The sequence below is a fragment of the Peromyscus californicus genome, unplaced genomic scaffold (assembly GCF_007827085.1).
Source record: "Peromyscus californicus insignis strain IS unplaced genomic scaffold, ASM782708v3 Scaffold_10__1_contigs__length_136768540, whole genome shotgun sequence".
Classification (NCBI taxonomy): domain Eukaryota; kingdom Metazoa; phylum Chordata; class Mammalia; order Rodentia; family Cricetidae; genus Peromyscus; species Peromyscus californicus.
The window spans coordinates 90334770-90360376 of record NW_026294391.1 but is presented as its reverse complement, the minus strand read 5'-3'; the positions used below and the strand labels follow the sequence as shown (position 1 = coordinate 90360376).

The following is a 25607-nucleotide window of genomic DNA, read 5'->3' as shown; positions in this document are numbered from 1 at the left end:
CAGCCAAGTACAGACCCTTCCAATCATCTGGTAACCACACACATGGTCAGTCCATCCTCTTATGCAGCCCTGCTGGGTAAAGCAAGCTCAAATCTCACTAGGAAACCTCTATGGGCTCCCACAGGCCATGGGGATGACTGGGGTCTGGTCAGCCACCTGAGACCATGTTAGTGTTTGAGGACCATTCTGCTGCTATCCAGGCCATACTGATCTGAGTAACCTGTGCTGCCACTGGGGCCATGGTGATGTCAGGGCCCAAGCTGATGCTGAGGGCCAGGTCTACAGCTGCAGCTGGAGTCTGTGATTACATCCATGGCCTGTGTTAGCAGAAGGGATCATTGGAACCATGCTGTGCTGAGTCAGCCCCACCCTTCACTGGGATAGCCAACCTGCCCCTCACTGGATACTGTAGCAGGAGTTGGCACCCTGCACTCAGGAAAGATGGCCCCATCCCTCACCACAGGTGTGCACTTCACCTGGGTAGTACACTGGAGTGGACCCTGTGGTCAGGGATGCAGATGAGACGACCCTGAGGGGAGTGAGAGCAGGAGAGCTGACCCGCCCCTTCCCACTCCCCACATTCCCCTTACAGCAATCAGGAGAGAGGGCCCTCCACTTCACCTAGAAAAAACAGGAGAGCTGGCCCTAGTGGTGTGAGTGTGGGGGACCTGAATCTGAGGGCCTGAGAGCAGGAAAACTGGCCCCACTAGCCAAGGCAGTGCTGGAGAGCTTGCCCAGGTAGTGGCAATGAGGGAAAGCTGGCGGGCTGACCAACCCAGCGATACCCAGGCCCAGAACCAGGGCTATGAGTTAGCCCACCCGACATCCACCTCATCTATGATCTGCAGGAGCAGGTGAAGGGGCCGAACCTGCAGATCCAAAGCTGCAGGATGACACAGGATTTTCAAGAGGAGCCCCAGTGAGAGCTCAGTATCCGTGGTATAGCAGAAACGAGTGGCCTCGAGCCAGACCAATGACTTGTGGCAATGAACACTAGCAAGTAAAGATGAACAGACTAAAGGGTAAACTGTGATTCAATGGGCCACACTGCAGCTTCCATTCTTTTCTGTTTTGTTTTATTTATTTATTTATTTTTTGTTGTTGTTGTTTGGTTTGGTTTGGTTTTTCTTTTAAATTTGGTTTCATTTTGGGGGTAGTTTGCAAGGGCAGAGGGCAGATTCGAGAGGATGGGGAGATAAGTGGGATCAGAATGCATGATGTGAAATCCACAAAGAATCAATAAAAAAGTTTTTTAAAGCAGCTCCTTATGTTCACTATTTTTTTAATTAATTTTGGCAATTTCCTACATGTATGTATTCAGTGTATTGTTTCTCCTGCATTTATGTCTGTGGACCACGTGTGTACAGTGCCCTCGGAGGCCAGGAGAGGGCATCAGATTCCCTGGGACTGGAATCACTGATGGTTGCTCACAGCCTTGTGGGTGCTGAGAATCAAACCCCTGTCCTCTGGACGAGCAGCCAGTGCTCTTAACCACTGAGCCATCTCTCCAACATCCCATTACTCTCTCATTTCTCTGTCCTTTCCTCTTAACACATGCATGTATGTTGTACCTTTTAAATTTTTACATAGAAAATGTCTAAAACAGGGATTTTTAGAAATCTTCAGAGTAAATGTATTTAGATGAAAAAATATTAAATCATTTTCATCAGTCTCCAACTTAAATTTATATTTTTTCACTACAAAGGCAAAGAACAAGTCATAGTACTACCAGTGTTTGGGGTTTTTCTTTTTCTTTTCTTTTTTTTTTCTTTTTGGTTTTTCAAGACAAAGTTTCTCTGTGTAACAGTCCTGGCTGTCCTGGAACTCACTCTGTAGACCAGGCTGGCCTCAAACTCACAGAGATCCACCTGCCTCTGCCTCCCAAGTGCTGAGATTAAAGGCATGTGCCACCACTGCCCGGCAGTTTTTCATCAATAGAAATCAATAATAGTTTTGTATGTATAACCCATGTATGTGTAGTGTATTGTGTAAGTGTGTGTGTGTGTGTGTGTGTGTGTGTGTGTGTGTGTGTGTAGAGGCCAGAGATGTTTTTGAGATCACTTACCACCTTATCTCTGGATACAGGGTTCGCTTACTGAACATGTGCCTAGAATGGCTAACCAGAAGCTCTGGGAATCCACCCTCAGTGGCCCCAACATACACACCTGGGTGATTACCTCCAGACTCCAACCACCTTCTGCCTAGGATTACAGTCTTGTGCTACTATGCCCATTTTTTCCTTAAACATGGGCACTACCATGTTTGGCTTTTATTATTATTATATTTTAATTTTTATTTTTTAATTTATGTATATTTTAATTTGAATTCTTTCACATATTGCATCCCAACTGCAATTTTTCCTCCATCTCTCTATTGTTTTATCTCCAGCACAGTGGCTGCACCTTCCTCTACTGCTATTTCAGCCAGCAATTGAGACTCTGCAGTTACCGGCCGGCTTCTCTGACAGGGGCCTGACCTCTCTCTCAGGCCTGGTGAGAATTCTGTTCCCGCAGGCACTGGCTCGGCCGCTGCAGCTAAACGGAGCTTTAACTAAATCTCTATTGCTATAAATAAAACTCAAGACTCAAAGTTTGGGTGAAAACCTGCTAGCTCAGAGAGGTTGAGTAGCACCTAGCTAACCTCTCCTTGCTGCTATCTCCCAAAAGCCTGTCCTTCCACGCCACCAAAACTGAAAAGGCCACTCAAAACCCTCCCTACTACTTCCGGTGTGTCTCCATCGCTTCTAGATGCCCTCTGGTGCTCTATGATTACTTTCTGTCAACTAGTTGCTAACTCAGCCTCCTGATCCAAGTTAATTTTATTTAATTACTACAAATGCAAACTCGGGTTCACAGTGTAATCGAATATCCCCCAACATTTCGCTCCTCCCAGTCTTTCCCCTCACCCCCCCTCTCCCTCAGATCCACCCTCCCTCTGTTTCCGCTCGGAAAAGAGCAGGCCTCCCAGGGACATCAACCAAATACGGCATAATTTGCTACTATAAGATCAGGTGCCGGGCGGTGGTGGCGCACGCTTTTAATCCCAGCACTCGGGAGGCAGAGGCAGGCGGATCTTTGTGAGTTCGAGGCCAGCCTGGTCTACAGAGCGAGATCCAGGAAAGGCGCAAAGCTACACGGAGAAACTCTGATTCGAAAAACAAAACAAAAAGATCAGGCATATACGATCAAATCAAGGCTGGATGAGGCAACCCAGTAGGAGGAGAAGGGTCACACAAGCAGGCAAAAGAGCAAAAGAGTCAGCGTCTGCCACACACACACACACACACACACACACACACACACACACACACACACACACACACACACACAGAGTTAGGAATCTTACAAGAACACCAAGCTACTCAGCCATAACATATATGCAGAGGACCTAGGTCATTCCCCTACAGGCTCCCTGATCTTTGCGAGCCCCATGAGTCCTAGTCAGTTGTTTCTGAGGGCCCTGTTCTCACGGTGTCTCTGACCCCTCTGGTTCCTCTAATCCTTCCTCCCCCTCCTCTTCAGGACTCCCCTAGCTTGCTCCGCCTAGCGTGTGGCTGTGGGACTCCGCATCTGCTCCCATCAGTTGCGGGATAAAGGCCCTCTGGTCTCTTTGATGACGAGTCTGCCAGGCTCAGGTCCCAGAACACTCTGCAGGCAGGACAAAGTGTAGGTCGAAGGTTTTGTGGCTGGGTTGGTGTCCCAATCCCTCCACTAGAATCCTTGCCTGGTTACAGAAGATGGCCGGTTCAGGCTCCGTATCCCCATCACTAGGAGGAGCTTCCATGGAGCTTCCGTTGCACTAGGTTTTCATCTTGCCCCTGAAATACCCCCAATTCCAATCATTTCTCCCAGTATTTACTCCCCCCTCCCTGCCGCTTGATCCCTCCCGTTCCCAATCCCACATGCCCTCAGTCCACCCACAAAATATATTTTATTTTTATGTGGGTGCTGGAGATCTGAACTCTGGTCCTCATGTAGTAGGCACATTACTGATTGAGGCATCCTCCTGCCCCAAAAGTAATTAACAGCTTTATGTCACTGTTATTTGGGGTATCTTTAAATGTATTCACAGCCATTATACTGAAGTTATCATGGTTATCAAAACTGCATCGAGAATCTTGCTTTTACTGTATTAACAAACACATATAATTTTCTATTTTATATATTTTGAAATCTTCACTTCAGTACAATTGATTTTCTTTGTAAGCCTGTGTGTTATCTAAAAAACACTATTTTCAGAAGTGGTTCACAAGCTTCCCTACTGTCATAAGGATGTGTGGCACAAAATAGAAAAAAAAAGTCTATGAACACCCTGATCTAGATTTACCATTACCAGCTTTTACAAATCTGTGATAGGAAAGTGTGTGAGTTTTAATGAATCTGATTCCCTCTGTGAGGAGACGTTAACAAAATTGAGTATTGATGATATGAAATGAACTTGCCTACAGCTCCCTTGGGTATATTGATTCGAACCTAACTAGGCTATACATGCTTAAAGGGTAGGTACTTACAATCCAGGTGTGCTAGGTCTCCTCTTGTAATTCAGTTTCCTGATCTATTGAATGAGAATGATGGTAGCATCTAACTCAGGTTGTCGGGATAATTAATTTATATGATGGCATATAAAGTACTTAACATAATGCCTGGCTCATGATGGCCCTTCAAAAATTCAGCTATTATGATATTACACTAGGGCCATCAATTTCCTTCTTGGTACTCTACAGTTTAAATAAAAATCTTTCAATATATTAGTCAGTAAATCATTGGATGCATATGTGCATCTGTGAATGTATAATCTTCTTTAAACAGATGTTACACTTTGTAAATATTTGATAAGCCTTCATTTAAAAAATTACCTGATGGATAAGAACACAAGCTCTGAAGTTAGGAAATTATAAGTTCAAACCCTGGCTCCATCATATATTCCTTGTATAACCTGAGAGCTTCTTTAGCTTACCCAAGTTCATAACATCACTGAAATCATACCTACTTCACAGGATTGTTGTAACAAGTAAATAAGAATTGTGTGTGTGTGTGTGTGTGTGTGTGTGTGTGTGTGTGTGTGTGTGTGTGTGTATGATATGTGCATCTGTGGCACATAGTAAGGACTCAAATGATATTTATCTCTTTTCTGAATAATTCTCTAAAGCAAGACAACTGTGAAGTGGATAGATTAGTGGTTGGTTGACTTTTAGCAGGCATCTTTTTGTTTTTGTTTTTCAAGACAAGGTTTCTCTGTGTAATTTTGGTGCCTGTCCTGGAGCTCACTCTGTAGACCAGGCTGTCCTCTAACTCACAGAGATCTGCCTGGCTCTGCCTCCCTAGTGCTGGGATTAAAGGCGTGTGCCACTGTCACCCGGCTAGCAAGCATCTTTTATGTAGCCCAGAGTTACCTTGAGTGCTGGGATTACAGGTGTAAATCACCACACTAGGCTCAGAGCACAATTTTCTTTAATGCTTTATACTGGGTCCCTTATGAGCTCTGAGTCCCTCTCCAACTCTCAACTTCTGCCTTTTCCATTTTATCCTCTAGTAACACAAAACTCTTTGCATTTCACACAAGATCCAAACATCCCCACTATTCTCACTCATAGGCCTCTCTCCACTGGTCCCTAATTGTCAATGGTTCTACTTACAAATTTCGTGTTTTATGGTGGTGCAAATATCAATGTGTATTCAGTAGAAACTCTGCTTCAAACATAGGATTTGAATGATGGGCAGCTCCCAGCAAGCCACAAGACTATGAAGGTCGTATGGCCTGCTGTGTTTGCTAAGCTACAGTGCTCAGTGGACTAAGTGTAGCAAGTCCATTTTTTTATTTATGGTATTTTCAGTTCATGGTGGATTCACTGGGATGTATTCTTACTATAAATCAACCAAGGAACATGTGTGGATTGCCCTTCCACCCCAAAGTAAAACCTGCTCCACCTTCTCCAGAATATGCTGCTGCCTGCCCACAAATCACCAAGTGCCTATCATTTCCCACTTGTAGTGGTAGCCTTGGGTTTTGTTTCTTGTTTTCTTTTCTTTATTTTTTTAAGGTGCTGGGGATTGAACCTAGAGCCTTATATGTTAGACAAATACTCCACCACTGAGCTATATCCTCAACCCTTAACACACATGCTTGTGCACACATATGAGAGAGAGAGAGAGAGAGAGAGAGAGAGAGAGAGAGAGAGAGAGAGAGAGAGAGAGATTCAGTAAGTTGTCCAAGCTGGCCTTGAACTTGTGACCCTTCTGCCTTAGCCACCAAAAAAAAAAAAAAAAAAAAATCAAGGTTTCAGGCCAGTAACACCAGACTCAGCTTGACTTGTAGTATTTTGTCTGTCTGTAAATCTGGTTTTCCATCTAGACCAGGAATTCTTCTGGGGAGCTTTGGAGTGATCTTATTCACCTCTGAATCTTCATTAATGCTGTACCTGCAACAAGACAGGCACACAGTAAATGGCTGTTGAACGACTCCATCCAAGAAATAGGTGTTTCTTCTACTCCCTTTCGGCTCTACCCAAAAAGCCACCGTCCTTGTCTGCTAGGGCCCCAGACTCCTGCTTTCTGAGTTTATGCAAGAATGTTTGTTTGGAATCTCTCCACCTGACTGTATGTCAGTAAAGCAAGGCTTCACAGAGGAGAGCCGAGGGGGCCCTGTCCAGTAGGCCTTCCCTCACAGAGGTATGCAGTCTGTCAACACGAGCTGGGCTTGTGTGCACACAAATGCCGGCTCTCTGAACTCTATCTCTGTACTATCTAGATTTTTCTCTATCTCAACTCTATTTGCTCTTGATCAGCCTTGATATGGTGTGCCAAGCTGTACTGAATTATTAATAATACTTCTCGAGAACAAGGACTACAACAGGGAAATGTCAAGGGGACAAAAATCTTGAAGTTAACAGTGCCAAATGCCAAGAAGGAAATACTTCCACCAGGGCCTCATCCCAAGGTTATACACAAAGATAAGAGCGTTCAGACAAACATAGAAGCAAAAGGCCTAGCTGATCCCAAAATGCAAATAAACATTTCTGGAACTAGTAATATATTTTATTATAGCATTTAACATAAAGTAATTATAAACAAGAAGGAAAATAATAAACACTGTAATTAAAAATCAATTCAGTAGGCTATAAGTCTACACAATGCAGATGAAATTTTATATTCTACTACCTCCTCTGGCTTTTATCCAAGAAGATTTAAAAAATAAAAATAAAAATAAAAAAAACAGAAGAAAGACCGGGCGGCAGTGGCACACACCTTTAATCCCAGCACTCAGGAAGCAGAGCCCGGTGGATCTCTGTGAGTTCAAGGCCAGCCTGGTCTACAGAGTGAGATCCAGGACAGGCTCCAAAAATACACAGAGAAACCCTGTCTCGAAAAACAAACAAAAAACGAAAGAAAGAAAGAAAGAAAGAAAGAAAGAAAGAAAGAAAGAAAGAAAGAAAGAAAGAAAGAAAGAAAGAAAGAAAGAAAGAAAGAAAGAAAGAAAGAAAGAAAGAAAAGAAAAAGAAAAGAGAGAAGAAAGAAGAAGGAAATGCAGTAGAACGACATGATGGGCTTTTAAGGGGAAAATGGACATTTCTTAGTCAGTGAAGATGCAGGGGTTTTCTCTCCGTTTTACTGCTTTATGTCACAGCCACCATGACCTCTTTCATCCTGGGGCTCGGGATCCTCTCAGGAGCCAGAAGTACAGCAAGGTTAGCATTTTCTAGTCACTACAGCTCAGAGTAACGCCTTCCCCAATTACTCACATTTTGGGCCCCATGTAACAGCCACAAGGACTGGGGAACACGAATTAGTTGGCTGCACTTCGCTCCTAATTAATTACAGGTCTTGCTGGAGGGTTGGTTTTATATGGGGTGAGTTTTGGTTTTTGTTGTTGTTGTTTTGTGTTTGGTTTGGTTGGGTTGGGTTGGGTTTTGTTCGGGTTGTTGTTGTTTTGTTTTGGACAGTCTCACTATTTAGTTCAGGCAGGTCTGGAAGTAGCAAGCCTCCCCTGCTTCTGCTTCGCAAGTAGCTGGGACTTCAGATGTGCTCCATCACGGTAGGCTAGGAAAATCTCAAATGTATTTAACTCAAATCTACCAGGGTTCAGGCAACTGGAACTTCACTTTTATTGAAATAGAGGGACTCTTGCCTTGACTTGGAGTCCCTCCCAATGGATTCTTCCACCAGGAGGCACCTGTAGTGTCTCCCAGCGCCAAAACTTAGTCCCAGACAGAAAATAGTTCTGGTTTTGGGCAGAAGATGGCAGTATATACTGCTCTATTTCAAATGTCCTGGGTTCATGAATGAAGCGAATAAAGGGGACGGAGGGGGGGATTGTAAGGGAGTAGGGCTGAATAAAAATTTATTTGAGTTTTATACAAAAAGTGAATATTTTGGATGTTTTCTCGATTTTTCCAAGAATCAATAATTGCTCAATCTTTCACGTTCAACATAGTCTAAGTTCTCAGACACCCTCAAAGCCGTCCTGCTTGATCACCTAGCACGTCCCTGAAGCTCCGGTAGACAGCAGGGGCATTAACCCAGGGCACTAGACTGACCCCTCTATCTGCCCTTTTGCTATACCTCCGCTCGGGGTTTATTCTCCCAGATCCCTCCGCCGCCACTACGGGACGCATCACTCCTCTTCTGACTCTGCTTGCGGGCGGTTGAGCGCAGAAGTCTCTCGAAGGAGCGAAGGAGCCAGAGCACCTGAAGCAGCAGGTAGCGGGGCTCTGAAAGGCGGGAGAAGTAGTTTCCAAAAAAAAAAATAAAAATAAAAAACCCAACCCAGGAAAGACGAGTGAGGAGAAAGAGGGAGTGCCGACGTGAGGAGAGGAGAGGGGGGTCAAAGGAAGGAATTAAGAGGGGAGGGGGTCGAAGGAGGCGCCGAGAAAAAGGAGAGAGTGGCGGCCAGAAATTAGAGGGGAGGAAAGAAATCCAAGAAAGGGCCAAGCGGGGAGTGACGAGAAGACGGGAGGAAGAGGAAAGAAACTTGGAGAGAGCCGAGACGGTCCGTGACAGAGCTAGCGGAAAGAGCGGGAGAAGGAACGGGCGGGCGGGCGGGCGGGCGAGCCGCGCGGCGGCGGCGGCGGCGGAGCAGGGGCAGGCCCCGGGGAAGCAAGCCGGCCAGACAGCGGACCCCGAGGGAGATGGCGTCGAGTGGGGCGCGGGCGGGCGGCGGCGGGACGGGGCGCAAGACGGGGTGACAAGGGAGGAGGAGACACGGGCGCGGAGAGGCCGGCCGCCGTGTGGCTGCGAGTTTGGAGTCCGCGCGCGCCGCGCGGCGGCGGGGGGGGGGCTTTCTGAGGTCCTCGTGTGGTGGTTTTCGAGCACTTTCTTGGGAGTCGCTTGCCGAGGGGAGGCCGGGGCCGTTCGCTCCCTCAGCACTTAGGAAAAAAAAAAAGAAGAAGAAGCAGCAGCAGCAGCAGCCGGGCTGCGTGGCGCGGCCGTTTAAAGGCCCGGGCGCGTCTGGCCGTCCTGGCAAGAGGAGCTCCACGGCGCCGCCGAGGACTGGCACCGTTGGCCGTCCCAGCGAGCGGGAGACCTGTGCGGCCCCGGGCGGCTGGCTCGCCCCCCCCCTTCCCCCCCTCTCCCCCCCCCCCCCTCTCCCTCTCCCTCTCCCTCTCCTTCTCGCGCCGGGGGAGAGCGGCGCGCGCGCTCCTGGAGCTCTGGACGTTAGCGAGGTGAGCGCCGAAGCCACCGGGTGCTGAGGCGCGCGCCAGCCAGCGAGCCAGCGAGCCAGCGAGCGAGCGAGCGAAACCGCTGAGGCGGGCTCCGCAGGAGCGCGGGCGGGCGAGGGAGCGCCGGTGCGAGCGAGCGACGGTGCGAGCCAGCGAGCGAACGAGCGAGCGAGCGACCGCGTGGGCGCGGAGGGGAGGGGAGGGGGGCGACTCAGCGCGCCGGTGGGGAGGGCTCCCCCCCCCCCCCCCCCGCTTCGAGCCCAAGCGGGGAAGCTGCGGGAAGCGGCGGCGGCGGCGGCGTCCTCCGCCTGCCCCCCGGGGCTCATTTACATGCTGTCACGGCCCGGTGCGGACTCCCGGGGCTCGCCCTCTCTGGCCGCCTTTCCTGCTGCCTGCAGGTCCGCCCGGAGCCATGCTCACACTTGGGAAACTTAGGACAGCGCTGCGGGGCGGGGAGGGGGGGGGGGGAAACGACGACGCGTGTGGCACCTCCGGGGAAGGAGGGGAGAGGTGGCGGCGGGGGGGTGGGGGGTGGGGGGTGGGGGGTGGGGTGGAGGGTGGCTGGAGGGGGAGCGGCCCGGGCTTCCAGACCAAGGCGGGGGAGGAGGAGGAGGAGGAAGTGAGCCCAAGGGATCCGCTGGGAGCTGTTTGTCCAGCTGTTTCTATTCGCACCCTGAGCGCTCCAGCCAGAAGGGGGCCCCGAACTGAAGGTGTCCCGGCCTTTTTTTTTTTTTTTTTTTGAGGCGCTAATTTCCAACTCTTTCTCACAGCTTGTCATTTCCAGGCACCCTGGAGTCCCCAAAGGCCAGCTCGGCGGGTGCGCACCTGCCAGCCGCCCCTGACCTCGCCGATCAGGCAGCCGCCAAGCCTGAGAAGATGGCCCAGCCCAAGAGCGACTGCCGCTCACCTGTCGGTCTCGACTGCTGCAACTGCTGCCTGGACCTGGCCAGCCGGAGCAGCCTCCAGAAGGACGGCAGCGGGGAAAACCCGGGCAGCCCCACCGTGAGCAACTTTCGGCAGCTGCAGGAGAAGCTCATCTTCGAGAACCTCAACACTGACAAGCTCAACAGCATAATGCGGCAGGATTCGCTGGAGCCCGTGCTGCGGGACCCCTGCTACCTGATCAACGAGGGCATCTGCAACCGCAACATCGACCAGACCATGCTCTCCATTCTGCTCTTCTTCCACAGGTGGGTAGCTGGCCAGAAGGGGTGGGAACACGGCTCTGCTGGCACCAGCCTCTGCTGGATCTTCACCTCTGACGAGGGGGCAAACCAAGAAGTTCCCGAGGGGCGGTGGGTGGGGGAGTGTCGGCTTCGTAGGCTACCATGACTGAACCAGCCTTTCCGCGGGCTGCAACCCCACAGAGCTCAGGGAATTTTAACAGGTGCAAGTGTATTTTGAATGGTGCCTGGAAAGGCTCGAAAACTAGGGCCCAGAAGATGGGATGACTCCATATGCGTTGGAAGGAGTTGTAGGTGCCCCCCTCTTGGAATTTCAATAGTCCTTCCGACAATTCGGCTGGGAATTTCTATAGTCCTTCAGACAATTCAGCTGTGAGGTTCTCTTGGAATTTGAGTTCCACCCTACTCAGTGGAGCTGAAACTGGAAGGACTTTTAAATTACTGGGTGGCATTGACAATGAGGACAAGCGAAGTGTCATTAACAAATTGGGCTTCTGATTGGGGAAGATCAAGGGTGAGGGATGGGGAAAAATAGAAGCCTCTGAAAAGTTTTGAGACTCAGGATGGCCCACTCTGTAGATTATAGCTTCCATTCTGAATGCAAGTGAAAAGCAACCCCAGGAAAAAAAATGGTTTAGGATTATCTCTTTAAGTGCTTCAAGACCTCTGTATGGCAGGACGGGGGGATGAATCCACCTCCATGTAGACCTGTATCTGGGTGTGTATCAGATTTTCTAGAAAACCTGAAGGCAAGAATGGACGAAGGGAGGAGATAAACACAATGGGAATGCCCAGGGCATCTGCTATCCTCAACAACGAGCTACTCTGGTATTAATAATAAATTATAACTCAGATAGGTATTAATAACTTAAAACTCAGAGAATTTAGAGACAGGAACTTCAGGAAACCCTTCTATAAGTTTTGTGTTCTTAGAGACATTGTGTGTACATGTGTGTGTGTGTGTGTGTGTGTGTGTGTGTGCATGCACACATGCATGTGTGTGCATGTGCACACTGGGGTGGATTTTACTCTTGCTCAATGACACAGGTTAGGTAAGAGCAACATTCTCTGCTGTGGGAGACCTGGGTGGTAGCGCAAGTTATGCTTCTACCTTTTTGTATATGCCTGAGCAAGTTATCTGACTTCCCTACTCTCTGTGTGGCACTTTCTATCTATGGGCAGATAGTGTGCCCAAAGTGACGAAATGCCCAAAGAAATGCTGAACACACTCATGCATTACTATGGTAGTGAAACTCAAATAGGACATCTTAAAAGCTACCAAGAAATGTAGGAGGTACTCCTATTAACTGCTAAGAATGTATTTACCTCCTTCGTCCCAATACAAAACCACTATCTCCTCACTCTGGTGGTTTCTGGTGGGGACAAGCAAGGCTGATGTCTTAACATTGTTATATCAAGTTGTTTTTCTGAGGCTTTTTCAATGCCATTGAATAATTTTCTCACTTATTTCACATTAGGCATCAAATTATTTATTTCATGGTCTAAAATAAAGCCAAGGTGTAGACAGAATAGTTTCAAGAGAATCTTCATTTCTGATGAACTACTACTGCAAGTGTGTTGAGCCCACAGACGCTGAAATCCTGTAGAGCACAATGCTTACCTGGCTTCTAATGGTCATAATGGTCTGCTTGCTGGCATAGCTCAGTTCGAGAATGGCAAAGGTGAGGGAGTGGGGGAGAAACCTGGAGAGAGCACTTGGCATTTGCTTCAACTGGGAAAGCAAGAGCTCCTCTAGGTCTTTGGTGAAGTGAGAGGGTGATTTCTGTTTCTAGGCCTTAGGAGGGTCTGACCTGGGTGAGTGAAGTGTGAGGCTGACATTTACAAAGATTTGCTGAGATTTGCAGAGAGTTCACTTTCTGTCACACCTCTGTAGTGTCTGTCCTGATTGCGTGGGTTTCTTGAAAGACCTCTTTTGTTGTCTACTTCACTAACACCAGTTTTTGGTACTTGGTTCTTAGCGAATAGGGATATTAAAGGCACTGTATAAGGAAAAGAACAAACTGGGGGGATATACACCTGACCACAATGCCTTCTGGGACTAGAGCCATTCAGCCAGTGTCCTATGCTGCTATCTCAGAACAAACCAGAAGGCTACCAGGCTTTTTGAAGCTCAATAGTGAGTAACAGAATCCTTTGGTAAGAACCTAATAATTAAAGCAGGATAAATCACTCTTTCCTTAATGATTGGTATTGGAGATCCCAGGTTCAGTTGGGGCTTTGCACAGAATGACATGTTCTTTGCAAACTAGAAGAAAGTTATTGCTGGTTATGGGCCTTCTCCAATGTCTAGGCTGGACAGCCTGCTATATGAACATTTCCTTTCCTGATTCATTTGATTCCCTGGGTTTCTACCTGTATAATCCATCCTTAATTTTAACTCCTGTTCCAATTCACAATAAGACATTTCATGTCCCTGTTTGAGTGCGTTTTCCACTATCATTTTTCTTGTCTTTTGTTTTTTTTTTTTTCGAGACAGGGTTTCTCTGTGTAGTTTTGGTGCCTGTCCTGGATTTCGCTCTGTAGACCAGGCTGGCCTTGAATTCACAGAGCTCTGCCTGGCTCTGCCTCCCTAGTGCTGGGATTAAAGGTGTGCTTCCACTATCATTTTTCAAGGCTGCATCTCCTACTGGAGAAGACAATCTCTGCCCCTTATTTTGTAGCGAATTCTGCTATTTCAAGGCCTCCAACAGTCTTGGGAAGAAGACATGGTACATTCTTGATATATATCTGGTTCATTGGGTTTGATCTGTCCTAACTCCCAGTTTAGGCCTTGATTTTCTTAGAACAAAGAGTGTAAACAATCTGAGGGTAGGGCTGTGTTTTACTTGCTTGATTTCTCCTTGGCTTCTACTTATGCAGCCAGTACTCAGTAAAGGTGTTTTGTTCTGGTAATTATGGATAACTACTTAATTGTTGGTGTACTCTGAGGTAAAGATTTCACTACTTTAACCTATTTTAAAAAGGTTTTTAATTTTTTTTATTGGTGGTGTGTGTGTGTGTGTGTGTGTGTGTGTGTGTGTGCAGGTACCCATGAAAGCCAAGAGTATCAGAACCCCTGGAGCTGGAGTTACAGGTGGTTGTGAACTACCTGATGTGAGTGCTAGGAACCAAACTTTGTTCCTCTGCAAGAGCACCAAGCATTCTTAACCACCGAACAATCTCTCCAACCCCACAACTAATCATGTGCTAGAAAATCCTTATGAAGGTGTTTAAATGTGGATTTTTCTTTTTCAGTTTTAATCACGTGTTAACTAATAGTATCGTAGAAGTTCTGATGGAGTGTTTGTACTTATCAGAATCAGTGAGAATGAGTATGCAGCCTTTTGGTATATAAATGGTACCCCTAGACTAGTAGGGAGAAGAAATATATTTTAAACACCATCCCTTAAATCTTGTGTAATGTAATTAATAACTATAGTGGATTAATAGCTAACAATTATTGTTCATTTATAATGCATACCAAGAATAGCATCTGCATAATCTCATTTAGTTTTTATATCAACCCAACGAAACTGGTATTATTAGCACCGATGTTCACTTTTACAAAAAGGCAGTTGATGCTTGATTAAGTAAGTTGCCCTATGTCACTCAATGAAGAGCAATGCCAAAACTCCCAACTGAGATCATGGATTCTGGAGTCTACTGAATGTCTAAAAAAAAAGAAAGAAAGAAAAAACACTAACACTAAAGAGGTGCTTAGAACACTACAATTTTTCTCTATGCAGCAAAGAGAAATGTTATTCCAGAACCTTTCCAAGTGATCGTATGTCCAGCTATCCTAATCTTACATGGGACACAGGACTCTGATGGTCAGACTGGGACAGTCTCAGGGAAACTGTGATTGATGGCTGGTCAGACTATTATTAGACTTCACTTTATCATTTGACTATGCTTCTGAATACTAGAAAGTTTAGGAAGAAGATAGAGTACACTGAACAATTAGCTGAATTTTCCAGTTTAAATGCAGTATTTCAAACAAACAAACAAAAGCTTCTTAAATGAAAACTTTGAGTGAATTTAATTGCCTAACTTGTTAGGTGTAGCTAACTGACAAGGTAACTGGCAATATACTGTTTTATGATTGCTGTTTTTATAACCTCAAATTTATTTCTAAGATACTTTTTGAGATAGTGTCTCACATACAGCCCAAGACGGCTTATAACTCACACTGATCTTGGCTGGCCTGGAACTCAGCATACCCCAGGTTTGTCTTGAACTATATACAATCCTTCTGACTCTGCTTCTCAAGGGCTGAGATTACAGGTAGGAACCACCACACCTGGCTAAATCAACCATATATTGCCTTTGGTCCCAGAGCATACCTGCTCAGTGTCATCCCAAATACTCTGAATCTTAAATCCTTTCAGCTCCAAAATTCCTAGGAGTCCACCTGTAAGCCGACCTGCTACCAATGGGTTCTCGTACACAAATCTCAGGAAATAATACCAAATATTTCTGATTGCTTGTTGAGCTGGAGGAAGAGTTAGATTTAGAGATCAGGTTTTTTTCCAAGAAAAATTTCATATTATTTAGGATTCAACTCTGTCCTTGTACCATCTGAAACTCCTCTCCTATAGCATCAGTGGTATGTAGACCACACCGTGAGAAAGCCTGTACTAGAGACTGCAATCCTTTGTCAATTAATTTACCATTTGATTTCAAGGACAGGATTCTTTGTCATAGAGAGGTTTTGAGTTTCTATGTGGTTAAGCCTGTCATTCTTTGCCTTTGTGATTTTTGCTTTTGGTATCGGGCTTCGAAAGTCCTTCCTTGGTCCAAAGTAATTTAAAATAACTATTTCCTGAGTGTCTAGTAGTCTGACACAAAATAGGCACTCTTGGATTAAGGGACAGCCTCCATTAAAAATACAAATGCATTTGCAAACTTAACATTAAGGGTTTGGATACCTCATGAGAACCCTACCATGTAAGAATTTGTCATTTTGCCAAGGCACAGATGTGAATTGCATGTACTGGCAGGCTAGTACATGGAAGCCAGTCCATATGCTGATGAGTAAGCTCACTGCCCTACTACCACCCACTATTACATGAGTATCTCTGTGTCGTATATATGTGTGCGTATACATTATATATCTTATGTGTTTAGTGGTCCAATATTTGCAATGTAAATTTTGACATTTTCACCACTGTACTCACTTACGTGGTAACATACCCAGTCTCTCCTCTCCCCTGTCCCTGGTAACCTGGTACTTTCTGTGTCTATAGATTTGCCTATTCTTGTTATTTCATGTAAGTGGAATTGTGCAATATATGATCCTTTGTGTTTGGCTTCTTTCACTCATGATGTTTTCAAGATTTATCCATGTTGAAACATGTAACACTTCTTTTCATGACTGAATAATATCCCGTTTTATTGCTATAACACATTTTGTTTATGCATTCATTTGTCAACAGACACATGGATTGTTTCTACTTTGTGTGGCCATTTTGAGGACTTCTGCTATTAACACTATACAAGTATGTGCTCCAGTAGCTGTTTGCAATTATTTGGGGCATATACCTGGGAATGGCATTGTTCACCTATTTTTCATCAAAAATTTTGACTACTTATTTGTAGCCATTTACTTCCTTGCATGGAATTGTTTCTCATCTGAGGACAGGGTGACAGCTCATAGGAAGTAAAATTCAATGTGAATGGGACATGGAAAAGCCAAGTTTAGAGAACAGAAGTGGAGAGAGGATGCAGGATCATGAAAGGCCAGGTTGGGTGGGCTGTTACAGTGTGAGGCACCGAGAAACAAGAGAGCACAAGAAGTCTGCCTGGAAGGTTCAGCTCTTAAAGAGGGTCAGAATGGGGATTAATTTTATCTTCTTGTCAGCTTAGCCCAGAGAGGACCTATGTGAGCCCATACCTTAGAAAATAACTCTTTCCAGGGTGACCTTATTTTCCCTCCCTGAATGAAGTTAACACCCTTGCTTATATTTGTACTTCCAGATAAACTGGCAGGCTCTCAATTCCAGGTAGTGTTGGCTTTTTTCCAGACTCACTCCTGAAGGCCAAGACGTCTAGATAAATGGAGATGGATATGTCTGGCCAAAGTTTCCAGGGTCTCTGGGCACCCTTGATGATGGAGCACAACAGAACACTAGCCCCAGCTGTGAGTGTCTTGAGAGGGATGAGGTTGCTGTGTCTGTACGTGATGGCAGCCATTGCACTGTGTTTGCTCGTCGTGAGTCTGCTCCTACCTGAACTTTCTCCTCTTATGTAAGGCATCCCTCAAGATAACTGCAAAGCTGTAATCTGCCATGGCTGGCTGAGTTTACATAACAAATTGGTTGGTGTCATGCAATAGTCTTTTGAGCCCTTGAGAAACCAGTGTGCTGAAAGAGGCCAAAGCTTGGGCTCATTTTGAGGGGCACTTTGTGTGCTCAGTGTACTCAAGGGAGAGCATTCCATGACCACAAGGGTCAGAAAGATGAAATTTCCTTTTTAGATGAAGAGAGTAATGATGACTCAGGACATAGTGTGCTGTTCCAATGCCTGCAATAATGGGGCAAGGGTTAGGGCTTCATTTTATGCCAGAGCTTTGGCAGACAAGGCTTTCCATGGAATCGTCTAGGTTAGTGGGAGCCCTATAAAGGACTGAAGGTTAAACCTCACCTTTAGCAACCTTCATCCAGTGAGGGGTCAGCCTGGGGAAAATGGCTTCTGGAAGTTACTGCCTTCCATGCTGAAATCCAGCTTAATTGAGGAGTTGGAATAGGGATAAACTAGGAGCAGAAAGCAAGCTTTCCCAAATGCTGTGCTAGGAAGGAGATGATTTTATCAGCAAACAAGGTAAGTTCACTTGTACCTTCTGGCTAGGAATTTTCTTCAAAGTAGCTACGAACTTTTGGAAATGCTGTAAGAGGTGTAAGGTCCCAACCAACACATGAGACTGAATGAGAAGCTCCCCAGTGTACAGACTCTAGTCCAAGAGAAAACAAGGGCTGCAAGCAGGTTCAGTCAGTGATGACCAGAGCATGTTATTGCCTTCCTTTCTTGGGAGTAACATTTCTTAGATAAATCAAGCCTGAAATCAGTCCCTTGTCTATGAAAGCATCACAGTGACCTTCCTCAAAGGAAGAATTTACTCACAAAATAGCCTTGAGTATTCAACCTACTTTCTTTGGTCTTCTCTTCAGAGGAGATGGAGAGCAGCTGCTTACAATGTAGGAGTCTGGTAGGGATTCCCACTTCTCTGAGCTGTGTATGCCAGAAATTGGCTCCAGCTATCCCTGAGGAAAAGAGAGTGAGAGGTGAGTGGAGGGAAGTGGATCCAGTGGCTGCATTCTAGCTTAGCCCCTTAGCACCTCTCCTACACTGCTGTTTAGCCTCACTTTCCAAACTAGGCTGGGCCTATGCCAGCCTCAGGGCCCTGACTCATATCTCATGCAGTGCCTTATGTAATAGTGCCAGGTTACTGAGACATCAAGCTTCTGCTTGCTCAGTGGTGGGCTTTCCCCAAGGCCAGGCACTCAGAAGCCTGCTTCAGGTTTAAATGGAGCTCATACTTTCCAAGGAAAAGCTTGCTATTCCTTATGTGAGGCAAACAGTTGGCTCAGAGGTAAATGCCAGACTTCAAGGTGTGAGTCGCTTTAGTCCCACATTTAGAAGTAGATGTAAACAGACAGGCAAGCTGGAATGGATTTGGTTGGACTGAAGTCATTTTGCAGGGGTACCGCTACTTTTTCCTAATAGTGCCCTACTGAAGGGGTGGTGTGTGAAGGGGCTTCAGAACAGGTCTCAGAAAGTCCCTCTTCCTTTTTTATCTGATTGTCAGGTCAGGAACTTTTCTGGATACCCTAGTTTGATAGACATTAGGCAGAAAGATGTACCTGAAGCTAGAAGAACCATTTAAAGAAAATCACTTCACATGCCAATCCCCAGTCCATTTCCCACGAAGTCTCATAGTTTCCAGGCCTCCCTAAATTCACAGTGATTTTTGGGTTTGTTTGTTTTGTTTTGTTTGGGGGTTTTCTTTTTGCTTATTCAGAAAATTACATCACCAGCTTGGTACAACTGAGCTCTAGTAAAGTGAGGGTTGCTAGATTCTGGAATTCTTCTTTAATAAACAAGTCTATATGCAATACACATATCCCTATCAATCTAATATTCCATTGACTCAAAGTTTGTGACTAAGTCAGTAGCTCCTTCTCCTCTCCTCCCTGTGTCTGCCCCAGCCTGTTCCACTGTGTTGCCTGCCACCAGGTAAGTGACTTGCAGGCTGAGGTTAGCTGAGGAGACTGACTGCTTCTAGTCCAAGAAAAAGAGAGAGAAGCAGGAAACACATTTTTTAAAAGCGACTTGGAAATTACTAGCAGACATAGTCTGCGTCCAGGGAGCGTACTCATGAGTTCTCAGACAAGCCCATGACCATTATCTCAGGACTCAAAAAAGCTGGGCATTCCAAGTTCTGAAGGCACATTACAGCCAGAATCAAGGGAAACTGTAAACCCCACCACGACGTTTGCACTTAATTTGTCACTCTTCCCTCTCCCCTGGTTCGTGGTTGGAGGGGGGAAAGGAAAGAGATGAAAAAGAAAATGGGAAGCATAAGAACTGCTCAGTTTTCAGAGTACTTAATCTGCCTGCTCAGGTGCACAGAGAAATGAATAATGGCAGCATCTCATTCAGCCTTATTCTGAACCACCAAACATTTCAATTAATCAATCCATTATTTATTGACCAAAGGCCTGCTACTTATTGACCTCTGACTGTGGATTTATTGAATGCCTACCTTTCTTCCAAGGCACTGTAAAGGACACAGGGCTATCAGAGGCCAAGGCCAGTGTCTGAAGAGTTGAAGGTGTGGCCCTGGGGAGTAGAGCAGCTGCCACCAAGGACTGGGGGCAAGGAAGTGTTGCAGGCTGCAGGCCTCTAAAAGCTGAGTTGAGGCTATGCTCCTTGAGAGAAAGGTCTTGAGCTTAGTGGAGCTTGGGTTGTGCCAAAGCAAACTAGGAAGGGAGAGTCTCTTTATGGCGGCAGCTTCCAGCAGAGCCTTAACGAATGGGTTGGCTTTGGCAGGTGTTTAGTGACTGGCTGGCTAGCTACAAGATTTTCTGGTTGGGAGAGGAGAGGAGAAGCTTGCCAGCCCCGCAGGGATCCTGGTAGGAAGGGGCTGGCCTGGAGTGGGAACACTTTTTATTCTTCCTGGGCTGGAACCCAGAGTTACCAAGCTTCAGGAGCAGGAGAGAAAGGCTTACTTTAACACTGTCCCTTTTTGACTCAGAACAAGCTAGCCCCTGATATCCTCTCAGGACCCTGGGCTATCCCTTCATAGAGACAGGCATCTAGAGAATGGGAGCAGGAAGATATCTCTGTCTTATGACCACTGGAAGCAAGAAGATTAAGCTTAGGTATACAGTAGAGGGCAAGCCCCAGAAGAGCCTGGGGTGTGGCTTCATATCTGGATCTCAGCTTCCATCTCTACAAGGACCCTTTAGAAGTAGGTAATAGAAGCAGAAGGAGAGTAGTATCAGGGTGCTACCGTGCGTGTGCGTGTGTGTGTGTGTGTGTGTGTGTGTGTGTGTGCGCGCGCGCGTGCATCTTTGTAAAATTTGCTCATTCTTTCTGGGAGAAAGACTGGTGGCTCTCTAGGATGTCATTTTAGGCTTGTTTACACAGCAGAAAACTCTTTCTCAGATGCTCTCTAAATGAAGGTCTTTAGGTAGGGTTAAGAAAGGTGGGAAGCCTCAAGTTGGCAGGAAGGGAGAGGGAACTAGAATAGCAAAAGAACCAGCCTCAGGTCAACTGAGCAAGAAAGGTATTGTTTAAGGTAAGTATTCCATCTTTATTTTCTAGTGTTCTCTACCCCAGTCAATGTCCGGACACCTGTGCCCACAATCCTTTCTTACAAGTGGTCTGAAGAATTCACATTTAAGTTCATGAACTGATTCAGTCGACAAGAAATGTTCATTGCACATCTTTCATGTTCTAGGCTCCATGTCAGACACTGAGGGTACAATGGGAAATGCACAAAAGGCATGCATGATCTTATCTGAGAGAGTCAGGCAGAAACCAGATGGTGATGGTAATGAATATATAAATACCAAACTACCAAGAAGAAAGAGTATAGCAAAGAGACTTCCTAAGGAATGGTAACTGTGCTAAAGAAATGAATCTCTAGTATTGAAATTCTAATTATCAGACACAGGCCAAAAGAAGACCAGACAAAAAGGCTTTCTAGGAAACTTTCAAATAATACCATGCAGGTAGTTTTCACACCCCTAGAAATATGTCTAGGCCGTGAGTAGCCAGCAGGTCCAAAGCAGGAGGAATAACAACATTCTGACAAGTGGAAGAGATAAGTTTGAAGCCCATGAGGCAGTTAGCATTTAATGTCATCCTTTGCTAAAAATAGTCCCTGACAGTATCGTAATGTGTAAAGGCTAGCCCTGGGAATCAGTGATAAAGTGGGTATAGCCTGTGGGGGAGGAAACTTTGGTTTTGTAAATTACTTACTAAATAGCAACAAAACAAAACAAACAAAAAACAACTGAGGGGAGGGCTCTTTGGGTTTTTTTTTTCTCCTTTGAGATTTTTCTTGTGAACTATGAATGATTCTTATTGTAGAGGCAACTGGGCACAGCACTGTAGGTTTTACTCCATTCTAGGGCCCACGGTAATGTCAGATATTTGCCTGGGCAGAAAAAAATTACCTGGATATAGAAGAGAAGGGGGACTACACCATTGAGGAGAGTACGAAAATTGATCAAAGGGCCCAAGGTAGCTTTCCTTTGAGAGAAGTGACTTCATCACAATGGAAAGGCAGGTGACAGTTGAAAGCTCAATGGGATCCAAAGGAAATCAGATTGTGAAGGGTCAGGACTGGGATACAGGGCTTTCAGAGCCAACAAGAGGTAAAACTTGGACTGGGGGTACCTGTTTGTCAAAACTAAGGAACTAAGATCATTGGTTTAACAAGAGTTTAAGTGTGGGAAAGTGGAGGGTAATCAAGAGACAGACGTTGGTTTTCAAATATAAGAAAAGTCACAGCTGAGATATGTTGACTAGTTGTTTCCCAAACACACTAGGGACAGAATAAGAGAAAAGAGGCCTATGCTGTAGCATGAACAACTGAGATTAGATAGCAGAGAGAACTTCTTGTCTATAAGCATCCAGTATGGGGCAGGTGTGGTGCTATCAATGGGTAACTGCATAAAAGAGTGAGAGTGCTGGTTTAATAAAGGCCATGACAGAAGGGGACGGAGAGTTGAGGAAAGCAGTAGGTAAGGAACAAGAACTTATAAAGAAAAGGAAAGCACGTGATACGAGATGAACATGTATAGCAATTTTATAATAAGAATGTCATGTGTGGGGCTGGAGTGATGGTTTGGCATTTAAATGCTTGTGCTGCTCTTGTAGAGGACCCAGTTCAGTTCCCAGCACCCATGTTGGGCAGCTTACAATGTCCTGTATCTCCAGTTTCAGGGGGATATGACACCTGTGGGCTCCACAGGCCCCTGTACTCACACACATACACATAATTATATAATTAAAAACAGTAAAAATAAATCTTTGAAAGAGTATCAACTAAATTTCCGCTAGACGCAAGTCATTACAGCTAGCATATGTTCTTGTATGACCGAGTGGTGTGTGGAAATGAACTAAGAAACTGTTAAGGCCGCTTCCAGCATCCTCCAGCTTTCTTGTCTCTTAGCTAAGTTAGTATCAATGGGGCACTCCCATCCCCTACACTTAATGATTTGGAAATTCACTCTATTCTGGAGACTGGAATAAGATTGCCTATCCCTAGGTGCTTATGGGAAGAAGGACTTCTTCCTCATGCACATGACGAAGATTAGATGCAGGGGTAGAGCAAACCATGCCAGATTTCCTGCCCCAGGAAACTTAAAATTTACTAATATGGACAGATATCAAATAATAATTACACAAATTAAGATACTGGTTCACTTGATCATAGAAAAGGGGCAGGAAGCTGGAGAACACAGGAGAAGAGGGGCATCACCTAGGACTAGAGAATCTGCAAAAGAAAATGCCTTCTTAAAACCTTAGGAATTGCCTGTGACTCACAGTGAGTGTGTTTTGCCCAAAATCAGTAGCAAGAAAATTTTTTTAAAATGAGCCTACTCACCATTAATGCCCTCAAAAGTGGATTTTGAATCTCCTGAAGCTCACTGAAGCCTTGTCAAACAAGAGCAACTCACCCCAAGGAAATTTTCTCACTGCTGAGATCACATAGCCTTGATCAAGGGAGAGTGATTCTCTAGGTGTTACAGTGGCCTATCAACTGAAAAATCTGTGTCTTAAAGACTTTGAAGAGTTCATTAGCTGCCAGATGAACAGGATGGAGGTCAATGAAGTGAATAAAGGACTGACATGATGAAAGATATACCAAAGGGCTGGTCATGGTGGTACATGCCTATAATTCCAGCACTTGGGAGGTGGAGGCCTGAAGATCAGGAGTTCAAGGTCATGCTCATCTATCTATGTAGTAGATTCAAGGACAGCTTGGATTTCATGAGACACTACCTCAAAATAAAAGGAAATTGCACTTGAAACTGACCCCCCCCACACACACACACCAGAAATAGTCACATCTCCAAAAATGCTATGCCCTCATTTTACTCTTTAAATGTGAGAAGCTTTTCTAAGATTATCTTGTTTGGGCTGCAGGTTAGGTCCAGTGCTGAAGAGCAAGTAGCTTGGTCCTGGGAATCTAAGGTCCCAGAGAGATAGTACCCCATTTTGCTGTTCTTTCATCTCTTTCTCAGAAAACTGATTGGTTCTGGCCCTTCTGAGAAACTAGTGGACTGCTCAATCTTCAAAAGTGGACTGCCAAGTGGCTCAGAGGTCATCAGGCATTGTGTGTTCATGAGACATAGGCATTTCCCATTCAATGGACAATCATCTAACATACTGTGAGCTTGTCAGTTATTCTAGCAGACCTTGGTGTCATCATTTAGAAATTATGATTAGGAAAATTAAGAGAGAGGACACTCCTAGAAAGCACCGGTATCTCAGTATCCTTTCATTAGCATTAGACACATCTTATGTGGCACAAGAACAAAACATTATCTGTCTATCCTTGCCTCCTTTCTCCCTAAATCCTTCTCTGCCTGACTCCTCCCCATCTGCTGTCAATCACAAACCCTCTCCTGCCCAGAACCACAACTGAAATCCAATCTGGCAGTCCTTCTCTGTAACTAGGCTAGCTCTCTCTGCCTTCATTCACCTTTAGGTATAAAGGACTAAGAATACTTCTGGTTTCCCTCCTGCTGGTGGTGGTGTGGGGTTGGGGCGTGGGTGAGCCATGGCTTTGACATTTATATCAGAAATTGAAACATACATAAGCACAGGGTTGCGTTCCTGTGATTACTAGCCAATTTATGAAGGAGTTCAGAGCACTGTGCCGCTGGGGATAGCATCTTTGAGACCTGTACTTCCTTCCCAAGATTGGCTGCTATTATCTTCTGTACCTTGAACAGAACATAGAGGTTTAGAACTGTAGATACACTCTCAATAATCTGGTCTGACCCCTCCCACTACCAAGGAGAAAACTGAGGCCGCAAGTGGGGTGGGTACCCGCCCCAAACTGAACAGCCAATTAGTGAGCAGCTGGACATAGAAATCATGTCTCCTGATTCTCTGATCCAATGATCTTCCAACTTTTCATCTCTAGATGGCTGTGCACATACCATCCCAGTAGGTACACAACATCTCCATGCCAGGAGACCAGCTTCAGGCCCACCAAATGCCAAAAACGTGTTTTTAAAATTTCATTTTATTTAATGGAATTGACCAGTGGTTTGGGTGTTAGGGAGCCCCAGCCCTAGAATCCTACTTCTGTTCAAGCTGGGGCTGCATGCCACAGCCACAGTCATGCAAGGGGGACAGAAAAGCTTGCTGTTCGGGTTGGAAAAGAAATCAGTTGCTGAAACATTGGTCTTTTTGAAAGTTCCAACCACAGGGGCTGGCTGGCAGAGCCTCTGTCTGGGTTCCCCGGGAGGATCCGGCCCTCCCCTTTAGTCTGGGAGTTAGTTTAGGAAGCTGGCCCAGCCTCTGCAGAAGATCCTGAGGGCAGCACTTGCCTCAGGAGCTCCAGTCTTCCCTCAGAGCCCAAGAGCCTCCAAAGGCACTCAGGACTCAGGGCAGGGAGCATCTTCTTACCTCCACGGCAGAGCCAGCCTAGGCTGGCCCTGAGGCTCCTTGGGCACTTTTTCTTTGGAGTTTGTTAGAGTTTACAGTTGCTCCTGCCCTAGCCAGGAAGCTACAGGGAGTGAGTGAGAGGAGAAAGAAGAAAAAGAGGAGACACAGAGAAAAAACAACTCTAGCCAGGCAACCAAAGTTTCCCTGTGCATCTGGGAAATGAAGGTGGAAAGGCTGGAGGAACCCCAGCTCATGGAGGAGCCCCAGCTCGGGGAGGACCCAGAGCCTGGGGAGGAGGCACAGTTCCTGGAGGAGTTACAGCTGGAGGTGGTAGAGAGTGGGTCAGATTTGGATCCAGAAGATCTGGGTTCGAGTTCAGACTTTGCCACCAATCTGATGCTTGAGCTTGAGTAAGTAACTCTTCCCTTCTCTGGGCTGCTTTCCCTCATTATACAATGGGGAGGGAGAGATAAAATGGTCTCTAGTGTTTCTTCCAGTTCAGATATTTGGGAAGAATATGTCTGAAAATTTGTCTGTGTGTAAGGTTGGGTTGCAGAAAAAGCTGAATCAGTTGTTGCACACCTTAATGTCAGAATGATGTTTAAGGGGCACAAGAGATTCACATTAGTAAGACA

At 45.8% G+C, this 25607-nt stretch overlaps 1 protein-coding gene across 4 annotated transcripts in view; it reads left to right on the top strand.

The window, feature by feature from the left end:
- Nucleotides 1–9643: 9643 nt before the first annotated feature.
- Tsc22d3 (TSC22 domain family member 3) overlaps nt 9644–25607 on the top strand; it is a 62019-nt gene continuing 46055 nt past the window's right edge. The window contains exons 1-2 of one of the 4 annotated variants that reach the window (XM_052736790.1): nt 9644–9797; nt 10426–10845. In XM_052736790.1, the coding sequence (XP_052592750.1) occupies nt 10532–10845 (314 nt within the window). In that variant the 5' untranslated portion in view covers nt 9644–9797; nt 10426–10531. Of the gene's footprint in view, nt 9798–9942; nt 10054–10425; nt 10846–25607 lie in introns of those variants that run through there. The other 3 variants (XM_052736830.1, XM_052736780.1, XM_052736811.1) reach the window with 3 other exon arrangements.